This window comes from Podarcis pityusensis (assembly GCF_964106645.2).
Source record: "Podarcis pityusensis genome assembly, chromosome: 8".
Classification (NCBI taxonomy): domain Eukaryota; kingdom Metazoa; phylum Chordata; class Lepidosauria; order Squamata; family Lacertidae; genus Podarcis; species Podarcis pityusensis.
Window position 1 is genome coordinate 77,778,258 of NC_138033.1, and position 13,721 is coordinate 77,791,978.

General features: G+C 46.3%; 1 protein-coding gene across 6 annotated transcripts in view; it reads left to right on the forward strand.

The window, feature by feature from the left end:
* LOC308483767 (paired box protein Pax-7) overlaps positions 1–13,721 on the forward strand; it is a 173,213-nt gene that overhangs the window by 15,471 nt on the left and 144,021 nt on the right. For 3 of the 6 annotated variants that reach the window (XM_081017975.1, XM_081017976.1, XM_081017974.1), the window contains one exon: positions 543–677. The exons of 1 other annotated variant lie outside the window; for it this stretch is intronic. In XM_081017975.1, coding sequence (XP_080874101.1) covers positions 543–677 — 135 coding nt within the window. The remainder of the gene's footprint in view (positions 1–542; positions 678–13,721) is intronic. 2 more of the 6 variants (XM_081017978.1, XM_081017977.1) reach the window with 1 other exon arrangement.

The window sequence follows — 13,721 nt, forward strand, 5'->3', positions numbered from 1 at the left end:
TTAGTTCTGCTGGCCAGATGACCCAGAAGCTGTAAGCCGGCTCCCTCGGCCATTAAAGCGAGATGAGTGCCGCAACCCCAGAGTCGGTCACGACTGGACCTAATGGTCAGGGATCCCTTTACCTTTACTTAGAAGAAGTTCCTGTTTGGTGTGGATGCAACAGAGACTTTTGGGCTGTTGGCCAATCCATCTCTTGGCTTAATGTGGATTGCGAACCCTAGTGCTTCCTCTAATTCCCCCTCATCTATTCCACTTTCCCCTCCAACTACTGCTGCCCCAAGCATTTTCTTCCCCAAATCTGGACGTTCCCTGTGCTTTGAAAATCCAAACAGGAGAGCTGCAATCTCCAGATGGACAGGCCTTATGAGTTGGGGCTGGTGATAGGGTGTCATGGGGATGGAGCAGCAATAGATGTTGACCTTCCACCATGGATGGAGAGAATCCTCACCATTACTGATGGAAGTACCTTTTTTGCCTCCCAGTTTCAACTTTCCAGTTTCAAAGCAGCTTATATTTTCTTCTTCTGTCTTTGACTGTCTGAGGTTTAGTGAGTTCGATTAGCCGGGTGCTCCGAATCAAGTTCGGGAAGAAAGAGGAAGAGGAGGACTGCGATAAGAAGGAGGACGACAGCGAGAAGAAGGCCAAGCACAGCATTGACGGCATTTTGGGCGACAAAGGTAGAGAGAAAGGGAGGGAGGGGGACAATTACGAACACATACATCCCCTGAAAAAAATATATATTTTTGGCCTCTCTCCTGGTTTCCTCCATCCTATTGTATGTTGACATTGTGAAGTGAGTGGGAACTGCAAAAAAAATGTTTCAGCATTTAAGTGCTTCTGTTCCTGGAGTGTGCCAGCCAGCCAGCCACACCTTTTGGGGGCTACTCCATTCCAAGTTAGTTTGTTTATATTTACTGCAAATTCCTCTGAGCCCACAAGTGGCTTCCTCCTTGTGCTTGTGCAGATGGCCTTGTTTTGGTGGCACTCGGAGGATGAGCCTGTTGTTCGTATATGAAACTTCCCTCCCTGTGCTGTTGAGACTCCACCTCCCAGTATTCAGAAAACGATTCCGGTTTTAACCTTGTCACCCTGATCTGCTAGCTTTCTTTGTGCGGGGAAGGGATGTTCATACTGGTAACTACCACATCTGTAGTCTTGCAGCGACGGTTGCTTTCTATTGGTTCGTTTCAAAAGTTTATTGCGAGTTGTTTGTGTGTTTGCTTTATCTTACTGCGAGCTGCTTTGGAGGCCTATTGTCGGGCAAAGAGGCAAGACAAGGATTTCATAATAAATGGAAAGAATGAAGACAGGCCTCTGCTCCCAGGAGTTTACATTCAGTGAGATGCAAGACTTAGGTGAAGATAAACCCAGAGTTTCTTTCACCAGAGCTAGGGGTGAAGAACTAGCTGTTTTGGGGCTCAAACTCCCATCAGCCCCAGCTAGTATGACCCAGGGGCGCGGGGATAAGGGGAGTGAAGCCTATCAACATCTGGAGGACTCTGAGTTAAAAGAAGGCAAAGTTGTGATGGAGGTGGACGGGGCAGTGAAGGCAGGTGACAGAGGTAGCTAGGGACAGTAAAGGCAAGTGATGGTCTAGTTCAGGGATGCTGAACCTGTGAGCCTCCAGGTGATTGGACTCCCAACTCCCATCAGCCCCAGATAGCATGGCCAAGGACCAAGGATGATGGGATATGGAGTCCAGCAACGTCCAGAGGACTCCAGGTTACCCAGCTCTCTGAGGCTAAAGGATTCTGGTCACAACATCCACATGTTTCAATCACTCTCATGCCCCAGTCGTGGATTGCGACAAAGAATCCTGGGAAACTATAGTTTTTCAAGGGAGCTGGGAATTGTTAGGAGAGACCTCGCAGTGCTATGGTTCCCAGCCCCCTCGGCAAACTACAATTCCCGGGATTATTTGAGGGCAGCTATGACTGGATAGGAATGCTTTAAAAAATATAGGGCATATGTGACCGCAGCTAAACAGTCATGTGAAAGGCTGTGTGTTTTAAGGATTGAGTTTTATTTTTATTTTTTTCTACTTCTTCTTTTTTTTAAAAATGGAAATTCTCAGAGGGGTGAAATGAAAACTAAAAAGCCTTTAAAAACATTTAACTATTCAAGTGGGTCCCTTTTTTATATTGTAGAGAGTCCAAGCTTCCTCCCTTGGTTTTGGATATATTCTCAAAGATTTCGATACCTTAGCAGAACACGTTGGACTTTATAAAATCTTTGTAGCTCAAAGGTTCTTAATAAGTGTAAAATATAACTCTCTCAGGAGAATCTGAGAGGACATGATTTTTAAAATAATAATAATAATAATAATAATAATAAATAAGGGTCTTCAAGAATAATTTATAATCTTTTTTTCTGACCAGGTTTTTCAGTACTTTGTGCATTAATAATAATAATCAGGAACCTGCTTAAATTATGCAAATTGACACATTCTGTAATTTTGCATAATTTTACTTTCCTTGTTATGGTTGGGACAGTGACACAAATTGCCATTTCAGCCACTGAAAACCTTATTCTGCCATCTACAGTTTTAAGACCCCAATATTATAGCAGGCATTGCCTTTTTATTTCCAAACCCATAAGGCCTAGAATCTTAAGGTTAGTTTTTTTAAAAAGAACTTCTGCCTCCACTAGTGCATTTTGTATTTTTCTGTGCATGCACCCACAATCCTCCATCTAGCTCATCTTTGACTCATTTCTACAGAGCCCCCTGTATGTTAAGGAATAGCTTTGAATTCAAAACACAGTCTTGATCGGGATTGAATAATGTTATTCGGAGCTCTTTTTAGAGGTGGATAAAACAGGATGCAAGTCCGTGGTCCTCTTTTCGCTGGTGTATTGTTAAAATCCTTCATGTGGTCTACCACCTTGACTTTCAGTGACCAGATAATCAAATTGCAGTGTTTCAAGGAAAGAGTCGGGAGCTGTGTTTAATTCTTCAGCATGTAAAACCCCGCTGTGCTTTCTTTTAAAATAAAGTTTCTCTCCGGTATGATGTGATGTTGTTTAAGAGATGCTTTTAGACTGACGGAAGGCGGGAGAAAAATGTGCATATTTTCAGCACCTGAAATATTAAGGATAACTTTTTCTTCCTTTCTTTTCTTTTTAAAAAAGAGGAAATGTTATTTGAAATATTATTTATATCATCCGTTAAGTTAGTGAAAGGGGAAGGCGGTATAGAGAATAGGCCCAGAGTGTGTCTTTCTTTCATTTTTCACACTTACTATTAAAAAATATAATCGCCGCAGACGCAGATTGCCCCCCAGAGGGAGTCTCCCATTCCCTTTTCAAAGCTTGATTGATCTTTTGAAGACAAATCTTGAACTGTTGGGTGGTGTTAATAAAATTAGAGGGCCGCTTGGAAAACACAATAGGGGAGAGAAAGGGGCAGGGGGTCTGGTTGTGGGGTCTTGGAAGTGTTAATGTGCTACCTGTCTGCCTTGGATGGTTTGATTTTCACACATACACCCGTTTTTGTGGTTTTTTGTCTTTGTGCCGGTGTTTTGGAACGGGTGGCGAAAGCTCCATCTGGAACACCAGCATTGGACATTTTGCCTTGAAAACCGGAGTCACTCCGGATCAGTTACTTATAAGGACTTGAAAGCGGGCTGGGGGGGGGGATGAGAGGGGGGTCCTAAATGAATTCGTTAAACAGATCACTTTCTCTTCGGCTTGCTGCTGTTTTCTAAATGGTCCCCTGAAACCGCCTTTGACAGTTTACTGATGGGGGGTATCAGATTCAATTATCCGTTGGGTTTCTGGATATCTTGTCGTGGGGGGGAGGCGTGGGAGGTGTCATGGAAATTGGGGGAGAGATTCTTTCATATAGACATAAGTATATATTTGTACAGAGAGAGAGGGAAAGAGAGAGGTTTTAATGTGTGTGTAGATACCTGAATATGCGTGTGCATCTTGAATTTCTTAAAAACCTAACGCCACCCAAGTTAGTATTTTTCCGCAGGGGTGGGAGGACTGTTTTGATTCGTGATAACGCCCAAAGTTTTGTGTTTGTTTGGGGTTTTTTATATATATAAATGATATATATTTATAAATATATAATGATATATATATAATGATACCTTCCTGTTGTTTTATCTCCACCACCCACCCCAAAAAAATTAATTGAAGGGGAAGGCGATGACGTTTGTCATTTGGGGGTTTCGTAAGGGTATATTGGGGTGGGCGGCGGGAGTGGGGATGTGTAAATTGGGGGGGGGTTCTGGAGCAAAGCTGCTATTCTGTAATTAATAACCCGGTAGCAGAGAGCGCTCAGAGAGCGGTTGGAACAGTTCCGTTTTCTACATTAATATCAGGGGTTGTGGGGTTGTCCATTTCATCGGGGGGGGGGTGATCCTTTTCCTTCACATGGATGAGCAGTGGAGGGAGGGTCTTATGACTGAACACTTTTTGAGAGGGGTGTGTGATAGAGGGCATTTGGGGGGTGCACTTGGCTAACTCCACCCTAAAATAAAATATTAACAAGAATTTGCCAGAAAAAGGGGATGAAGAGAAAAGGGAGAAGGTCGTTTCTCAGATCTCAGGCACATTTTACCTGGAAACAAGTCGCACTGCTGCAGCAGTTGGTTGGGGGGTTTACATTCGAGTAAACATGCCCAGGCCTCGGCTGCACGGTCTTTACTCCCGAGTAAGAGCATTACAAGTAATGGTTGCTTGTATTTAATTTTTATTGGACTGGAATAACGATACGGCTTCTGAGATACATTTCATCTCTCAGAAAACAGAATTATTAATTTTTTTATTTAAAAAATTGCTATTCATTTTTCAAGATCTTAAAAAAAATAGGAAGGGTGAGCAGCGTTTTCCGACCGAATATATCACGCTGAGATTACAGCGGGTTGATAATCTCCACTTCTTATCATTTTTATTTTTTATTTTTGCCCAAAAAAAAATCCAATTAAAAATATATGTCTTTTCGGTGCTGGAACTCGAAAGGTTTGAACAGAAGGTGGAGAAATCGGCTTGTTTAGCTTTCGGGTCTCGCCTTTGGCTGGAAGGGGGGTTAACCTTGGAGATGAACTTCGCTTTGCAAAGACTTTTCCAAGTCGATTAAAAACTTTTAAATACGGCAAAGGAACTCTGTGGCCCGCAAAAGCAAACAATTTTTTAAAGAGAAGGTTGGAGGGTAGGGGGGGGGCCAAACAGACGAAGCTGTGTGTCTCTCTTTTTTTCCTCCTCCTCGCCCCCCTCCCATTAAAATAGAGAGAAAGGAGGGGGGGTTCGGTCTTGGCTTATTCTTATTCAAAAAAATTCCCAAGGCAGGGCCGCGGAGTTTGGGAACAAAACGGGGGCAGAAGAATGGGAGATAGATTTATTCAAAGCGCCCCGCTGGTCGATAGTTTTGTAATATTATCCGCGCCGTCTGTTGCAAGAGGAGGGTGGGGGAGCCGGTTGGAGGTTAGCAAAACGCTGCTCCCCCCTTTTTTTTCTTTTTTGGGCGGGAGGGGGTCTTTGGTTCAAATTGCTCAATATCCACTTGTAAATCAGGTCTTTTGTCGCTGAAAAGCGATCGGTGCTTGTTTTGCCTCCCCCCACCATCACACGTCGTGATGGAAAATAAAATAAAAAATGGACATACTTTTTGTTTGTTTGTTTAGGCTTTAGAGAATACCATCGGCTCAGATTCTTAGACAGGTAGTCCCGTCCCTCTTTCTCTCCCCCCCCCCCCACGAAAAGTTTGCAAATTGCATTCCGTGGGAGTTTGGTCGTAAAGCAGATTTAATGGGGTTTTATTTATTTCTTGAATTCCACTTTTCCTTTCCGGCTGTTTAAATATTTTTGTGCACGTGTAATGATGTTTCTTTCCTCATTTAAGATGTCTTTTTCAGGATGATTCACGTCCGTTTTTTGTTTTTTTTTTCCTCCCCAAAGAAATTTGGGGTTTCTGGAAAGAAAGAAAAACCAAAGTTTTCAGGGAGGAAAAACGGAAGGTACGCCAAGATAAAAGGCTCTTGTGTGCGGAGCTAAATAAATGGACTGTTCCAAAAGTGACCCCCTAAAAAAAAAAAAAAAGAGGAGAACGAAAGAGGGAGAGGGAGGGAGAGAGAGAAAATGAGAAACCAACTAACTGGTTGATTTTTTAGAGGTTCCGATGGAGGAATCACTCAGTCCTAAGAATTGTCCTCTTTTTATCGCGCATTTGTTTAGCTTGAAAGTGAATTTCTATTGCCTACAAGATCGCGAGTTTTTAAGAGGCTTTGTTTGATTCCCCCGCCCTTGAAAGAAAATGCGTTTATTTTTTTTGAAGAGGGGGAGGGCGGGTATAAGCAGGGCCTCCTCGCGAGTAAGCGCGCGCGCCCCGCGCATTGCCATGTGAAAACGCTTCTTCCTAGCTGTGGGTGAGGACTGGGGGTTCTCCCCCCCCCCCATTCAAGGCTCTGATCCGTGTCCTTTCGAAATGAGCATATATAGAAATAATTGTCTTTTCGTCTTTTAAAAACCCTCTGGACGAATTTACTTCCAGTTTCAAGAAAGCTGGTGAAGAGACGCCCTACACGAGGAGGCTGAGGGGTTTGTTGTTATGTTGTTGTTTTTTTGGCGTGGGGGGGGGAGTGGAATAAGAGAAATTGCCTTCAGAAAAGTGAAGATCCATTTGCGAAAAAGGGTCCTCAGGTTCGATCCCCGCAAAAGTGCTTTGATTTCCCACCTCCCCCCATACCCAGATTTCCCAGCCGTGTCTTAGATCACTCATTGGCATTTATTTTTTTTAAGAAAACCAGAGAATGCGAGAAATCCTCCCCACAATCCATAAATCTCTTTTCAAGCCTGCCAAACTTTTAATTGCCCTAATTAAAGTTCCTAATGACTATACTTAACTTGTAAAACATTTTTTCCATACTTACACCTCCAACCTTTGGAGCGGGGGGGAATCTCTGTGTCTGCATTGTTGTTGTTGTTTTAAAAATACTCTCGCGCACCCCCCCCAGCACCCTTCTCTGGAGTAAATGCTCTTTGAAGGAAGCGAGAGTGGGGATTTAATGACTCCCAAGTAAGCGCGCGGAGGGGATCGGGCGGCACGTAGCTCGTCTCCGGCTTGCACCTTTTGGATCGGGGCCCCTCGGTTAGGTGGGGCGGATTCTTGGGGGGGAAACGTGCCTCCAGGACCTAGGCGTTTGGAGAACTCCCTATAGCCCTTTCCTAACTCTCAGCTGCCTCCCAGCAGCAGTGGAGTTACTCTCCAGTAGATACACAGGACTGCAGAATCCTTGTCCAAAATCGCCACTTTTGGAAGAAGGGAACTAAAGGAAGAAAAGTCTGCGAATTCCTGATTTCGTCCACCGCCTCGAAAACCGCTTTAGGATACGATTGTCTAAATGTTTAGGGTTAAAACAGAGCCCTGGGTTTGGTTGTGCCTCTAACAGAGTACGATACTAAGCACTATAACCGAAGACTTATTACCTAGTTTATTATTATTATAACTATTATTTTATTATTCAGTATAGGTGATAATTATTTATATCGTCCCAGTTTTGTTGCAAAACCCCTGGACTCCGCCATGTAGAAAAGCGATGTGTAAAAAACATCTTTTTTAAAATAAAAATCCTTTTTCTAAATACTCAGAAAACAAAGCCCTGTTCCCGACCGTCTTCATGCTTTTAGTCCAGACGGCAGACGGAGTAAATTTAGTGGGGTTTACTTAGAGCAGTGCTGGAATGATTGGGGGGGGGGGCGCAACCCCACTTTTTACCTGCCCCACCTTTATTGTTTTAGGAGATTGGGCTAAATTAGGGTTTGGGGATTCACCGAAGACACGCATCCCAGAACACTATAGAGAACAGGCCCTTAAAATTGCAGCCGGATCCTATCCCGTGAATATCTGGAAGCGATCTTGCGCTCATAGGGATCCTACTGTGGGCACACACGCCCCTTTTAATACTGTTTAGGATCTGAACCGAACAACTAGCGCTGATTTCCTAGAAGACGCGCTTGCTCCGTTCGCCCCCAGCACTTTTATTTTTGGCCAGAGTGATTTTGGAAGGCCAACCCAGGCAATCCAATGGGCTTACTCTCTAGGAAAGTGTGCGAGAGCAGGGGAAGGGGGGGGGAGAAGAGGGAGGTTTGTGGGATTCACTACTCGGGAATGACTCCTTCTGAATTGTATGGGGGGGGGCTGCTCCCAGGTAAGTGAAGGATCGGAACTTCGGACCTTTCTCTGTGCATTTGGCCTGGTTCACGACCCAATCCCCACCCCCAAAGATTTTTATTCTTATTAACTCCCAAGTAAACGTGCAAAACATTTCAGCTTGGAAGAGCCAGGTCCCCCTTCGCACGCCTTTCTCGGGCGTAAAAGCTTCATGGGAGGTGGGGTGAGAGAGGAGACAGACGTTGCACCCCCCCAAAAAAAGTCCTGTGCTGGAGAGGTTGTACAGCCAGGTATACTCGTGAGTAAGTCTCCCTTGGTCATCTCCTTTTTCCCAGGGAGACTTATTGTTTCCCAGGAATAATAGAAGATGGAAAAGGAGGAGGCGTCTTTGGGGGGGCAGCCCCCCCCCCAAAAAACCTCTATAGTGGCCTGTGCTGGATTTTCTTAGTAGGGATCCGATCTCTCCCGGCTGCATCGTGAAAGAAAAGGCTCCCCTCGCTCGTCTGTTTTTTTCTTCTTTTCCTCCCTCTCTCTCTATCATCCGCTTGGCATTTAATAACGTTAAGACTTATTAGCGGTCGTAATGAAAACTGTGGCGCCTGAATAGTGCGCTGTGTTGGAGAGGGGTGTAATAGCTCCGAGGCATGTTAAGAAAATGTATTTATCCCCAATCAGGGACTCACTCTTCGGGTTCCCAGCACAAACGTTAAGTTGAAGGGGTTTAAGACAGATTAAATTGAGTCTTTATTTCGCTCGCACTTTCATCTTTAAACGGCTCACTCCGCTTGGCCCACGGCGGATATTCATGAGGGCTAGCCGCGCTCTGTGTGTGTGCGTGTGTGTGTGTATGTGTATGTGTATAGGAGGGAGGGAGGGAGGGAGGGAGGGTGTCTTCCAATACCACCTCTCCCGCTCGCCTCTTTCTCTTCCTCCCCTTCTCAAAAAAATAAAATCCCGGGCTGTTTCTCATTTGGTTTGTTTAGGATGGCGCGGGGCGGGGAGGGATGGGCGAGCGAATTTATTCTTCTGGTCATCAGTCTCTGGGGGTAGGGAGACAGTCCAGGCCGAGGAAGCTGGGGGCCACAAGCAGTGGGCTAGGCTGCGGTACTATAGACCACCTCCAAATAACTTTTACCACTCCTATCGTGGTATATGAGTAAGCGTTCGTGGAGCGGGGAAGGGCCATTTGGCTATCGCAGGGCAGAGCGCCCGCCAGCCTCTCTGGTGTAGTCGCTGCAGTGGCTCAGAAACTCTTTCTGCCACTATACCTGCACACGCTTACTAGGGTGTGCGCGCGTCCCAGTAATAGATTTACTCCTAAGTAGATACGCATGGGATTAGAAGGTGTCCCGAAGCCATTTGCCAGTGGCGGTGGTTTTGCTGCAACGTGGGCACCCACCTGGAAATTGAAATTATCATTATTATTTTATTTTGTTGCAATAATTTGAATAATATTGCAAAGGGCCTCATCTCACAGCGCCGGCCCCTATGCATGAAAGTTAGAATTGGAACCGTTTCTGGGAGATTTGAGGTGCACGGGAAAGGGAGAGTCTCCTTTGCACGCCTTAGATACAGTAATACTCCTGTTGTCTCCTGCAGAAATGGGAGTAAGCCTCCTAGCTTTAATAGATCTGGAGGTGTAAAACCAGGTGGATGGAGTAGGAGTGGTGGAGCTCGCCCTAGCATCCTATACCACCTGTCCCTGCTCAAGAGCAAGTTAGTTCTGTGAGAGGTTTAACTCCCCAGGAAAAAGGGGTCCGGGACTGCAGGCTGAGAAAATGGGTGTCAAATAGGATGAGGATGGATCCAGCCATCCTCTAAAGGAAAAGTCCCCAGGATATTGACAAGGCAAGGTTACAGTGCAATCCGGGCATGGCCCAGGTGTGAAATTTGCCACCCCCCACTCAATGGTTTTTACTTCTGAGTAAACCCCGGAAAAAAGAGATTATTGCGTTGTGATTTGGTTTCTAGGCGCATCCTAGATAATGAAGAGGGTTTCAGGGGTTAAGAAATTGGCTGCCGCGCGCGTAATTGCGCGCGCGTTTCGGGGTACTGTTAATCTAGGAGTAATACCCACGGAAAGTTATGGAGGAGGGTATCGCTGGTTGTTGGTTTAAAAACAAACAAACCTGCAAATCATATTAATTTGGCATTTCCAATTAAGTTGAGGGAGAAGCAGGGAGAAATGGACTAGATACTTTGACTAGGATATGTGAGTCGTGGTGGTTGTTTTTTCACTTGACCCTTGGCCTGTGTTCTGTGCTACTCGTGAGTAAAGCTCGACAGGGGATGGGGGAGGGGTTATAAATAAAACACAATGGACCCTATTGTGTGTGTTTGGACATCGCCAGTGTAAAGGAACGTGGGGATTTTAAAGAACTTTGCACGTGTTTGCGCACACATATGCGCAGAAGTGTCCCGATATTGACTCCCCAAAGCAGCTTCGGAAGCTGGTTAAACGTGGTCTGTCGGAGCTGTGGGACTTACTCTTGAGACGGAGCCAGAAAGGTGCCTGTGGGGTTGTTCTATTCCTTTGGTTGTTTATTTAGGGAGGCGACTGAGCAAGAGAGAGGGTGGCTGTAAGATGGACTCAAGAACGTGGCCTCATACCAGATAACAACTTTGATCCATCTAGCTGAGGATGCTAACTGCACTAGGTGGTGGAGGCTCGCTGGAGTTTCATGCAGGACCTTCCCAGAGCTACCTGGAGATGCTGGAATCCTTCTGCATGCAGGACAGATGTTCTGCCAGTGAGCCACTACCCTTTACCAAAGGGATTTCTGATCCTTCAGGAGATGGTTGTGTGTTGCGCTCTGGATGACAGATGCAGAGATCTGGAACTGGGCTGAGGTTGACTCACTGGAGCTGGCCTCCCGGTTCCAGGGTTTAAGGGCGAGAAGTAGCCGCGAATCTCTCTCCATAGATTCCTCTGAAATCCAGTTACGGGAATCTCAAGGGGCGCAGTTGCTGTTGTGCTCAGGTCCTGCTTTGGGCTTCATAGAATTGTGGAGTTGGAAGGGACCCGAAAGATCCTCTAGTCCAGCCCCCTGTAATGCAGGAATATGCAGCAGTCCCATACAGGATCGAACTTGCAAACTTGGTGTTCTTAGCACCACACTCTAACCAACTGAGCTATCCAGGCAGCCCGCGTCTGCTTGGCCACTGTGGGAACAGCATGCTGGACTAGATTGGCAATGGGCCTGATCCAACAGCCAGTCTCTTACATTTCAACGCTCCTGCGAATGGATTTGTTTTAGGCTGAGCAGATAAGCCTCATCAAAACGGCATGCTTTTCTCTTCAAGTCAATCTATTCCAGATCACGACCATTTTTTGCGCATTTAAAGCACATTCAGCACGCATTTAGAATACACGACTTCTCCCCAAGAGTCCTGGGAACTGTAGTTCCCCCCTCACAGCACTACAGTTCCCAGCATCCTTAGCAAACGCCAGTTCCCAGGATTCTTTGGGGTACGTCGTGTGCTTTAAATGTGCCTTCAGCGTGCTTTAAATGTCAGACGTTGTGGATCTGCTGTAGGTTTGATCTGAAACACAGGTAATGCAAAAAATCATTTAAAAATATTTTTAATCTATATTTTAAAACTGAAACACTAATTCTGGAGAAAGTATACTTTAAAATTCCCCTACTGATGCTTCCCGCCCCCCAATTTTATATTTGAATGGTCTCTGCGAGGCGGGAAACGTCCATGCAGTTTATCTCCCGGTTTCTCATTGCAGAAACACGCATCATTGCAGAAACACGCATCTCGATCTCCACTTCTGTATGTGTAAACACACACACGTGTATTGTACAAGTAAAAACAACAACAAACAGAACCGTTTGCCAGCCTATCTTAACACCCCACCCTACACCCAACGTTTACGGGAAACCTGACTTTATGGAAGGGGGGCGCGGGGGGGGGAGGAAGGAAGTGGTTTGGCTTGATTTAATTAAGGAAGCAGGAGGACGTGGACTCACGCATCCTCCTTTCCCCCTTTCTGTCCGTGCTGGTTTTAGTTTCACACCTGGAGAGATTAGGCGTCTCTGCACAATGTTGGAGCCTTACACCTGGCTGATTTTATTTATTTTTTAATTTCCTTTTGGGGTCTGAGGGATTGGGTGTGGGGGGTGCCAAACCCCAGCTCCCTCCTCCTCCTCCCCTCCCCCTTGAAAACAACAACAACCCCAAACACCCCTTTCTTCCAAAATAACACCCTCTCCCACCCGTGGGTCTCCGCTGTCTCTATGTTTGAGAAGGGGGAAATCCACCAAATGGGGGTGGGATTACCTAAAGGGTTAGCAATCTAATCAAACAGCGAGCAGGCAGGATTTGGAGTGGGATCAAGAGGCATAATGGGGGGCAGGAGGGGAGATGGAGGCGGGAGGCGGAGGAGGAAGGATGGGGTTCATTTGGAGGCAGGAGTGAGAAAGTTGTAAGGGGAAGAAGGGAACAGGATGGAAAGAGGAGAGAGAAGGAAATGGACAATATGGAGAGGGGGAGAGAAGGGGGAAGGCCTTATCTCCCCGGCACCTGCTTGGCATTCCGAAGGGCCCAGGTGGCGGGACAGAGACCTCGGCCTGAAACTCTGGAAAGCCATTGCTGCCAGTCAGTGTAGGGAGCACTGAGATAGATGGTCTTGCTTTCAGTATAAAGCAGCACCCTATGTTCCTGAGGAGAGGGAGAGGGAGGGAAGGAGGGAAGGAGGGAAGGAAGGAAGGAAGGAAGGAAGGAAAGAAAGAAAGAAAGGAGGAAGGAAGGGAGGAAGGGAGGGAGGGAGGGAGGGAGGGAGGGAGGGAAAGGAAAGGAAAGGAAAGGGAAGGGAAGGGAAGGGAAGGGAGTAAGGAAGGAAGGAAGGAAGGAAGGAGGGAAGGGAGGAAAGAAGGAAGGAAGGAAGGAAGGGAGGAAGGGAGGGAAAGGGAAGGGAAGGGAAGAAGGAAGGAAGGAAGGAAAGAGAAAGAGAGAGCGGGAGGGAGAGAGGACGGAAAGAGGGGAGAAAAAGAAGAGTAGGAAAGAAGGAAGGGAAGAAAGAAGGGAAGAAAAAGAAAGAGGGAGAGAAGAAAGAGAAAGAATAAGAACGAGGGAGAGGAAGAAAGACAGGAAGGAAGGAAGGAGAAAGAAAGAAAGAAAGAAAGAAAGAAAGAAAGAAAGAAAGAAAAGAAGAGAGGAAGAGAGGGAAGGAAGGATGTGGAAAAGAGAGGAGAGGAAAATAGAATTTGATAAGCGGGGAAAGTGGGGAAGAGAAAAAGGAAGGCTGGAAAAAGATGTGGCCGAGGGGGGAAAGGAAGATGAGGAAAACAAGTGAACCGTAAAGAGGAGGAAAGTGAAAAGAGAAAAAGGAGAAATCAGGAGAGAGCTGGGCGGAGGGCAGGGGAGAGGCGGGCGGGCGGGCGGGGTCCAGCCTGCTCCCACGCGGGGCTTCCACGCCTCGTCGGCGCGCGAGGCTTGAGACAAATAAGGTACAACCACAATGAGCGGCGATAACAATTACAAAGGCAAACAGGGGCTTTCGGGGACGGAGGCGGCGGAGGGGGGAGGGCTCCGCTCAACCCCGGTGTAGACATCAACAAAGTCTGCGAATGTTTGCAAGATAAAACTCCTTTCCAAA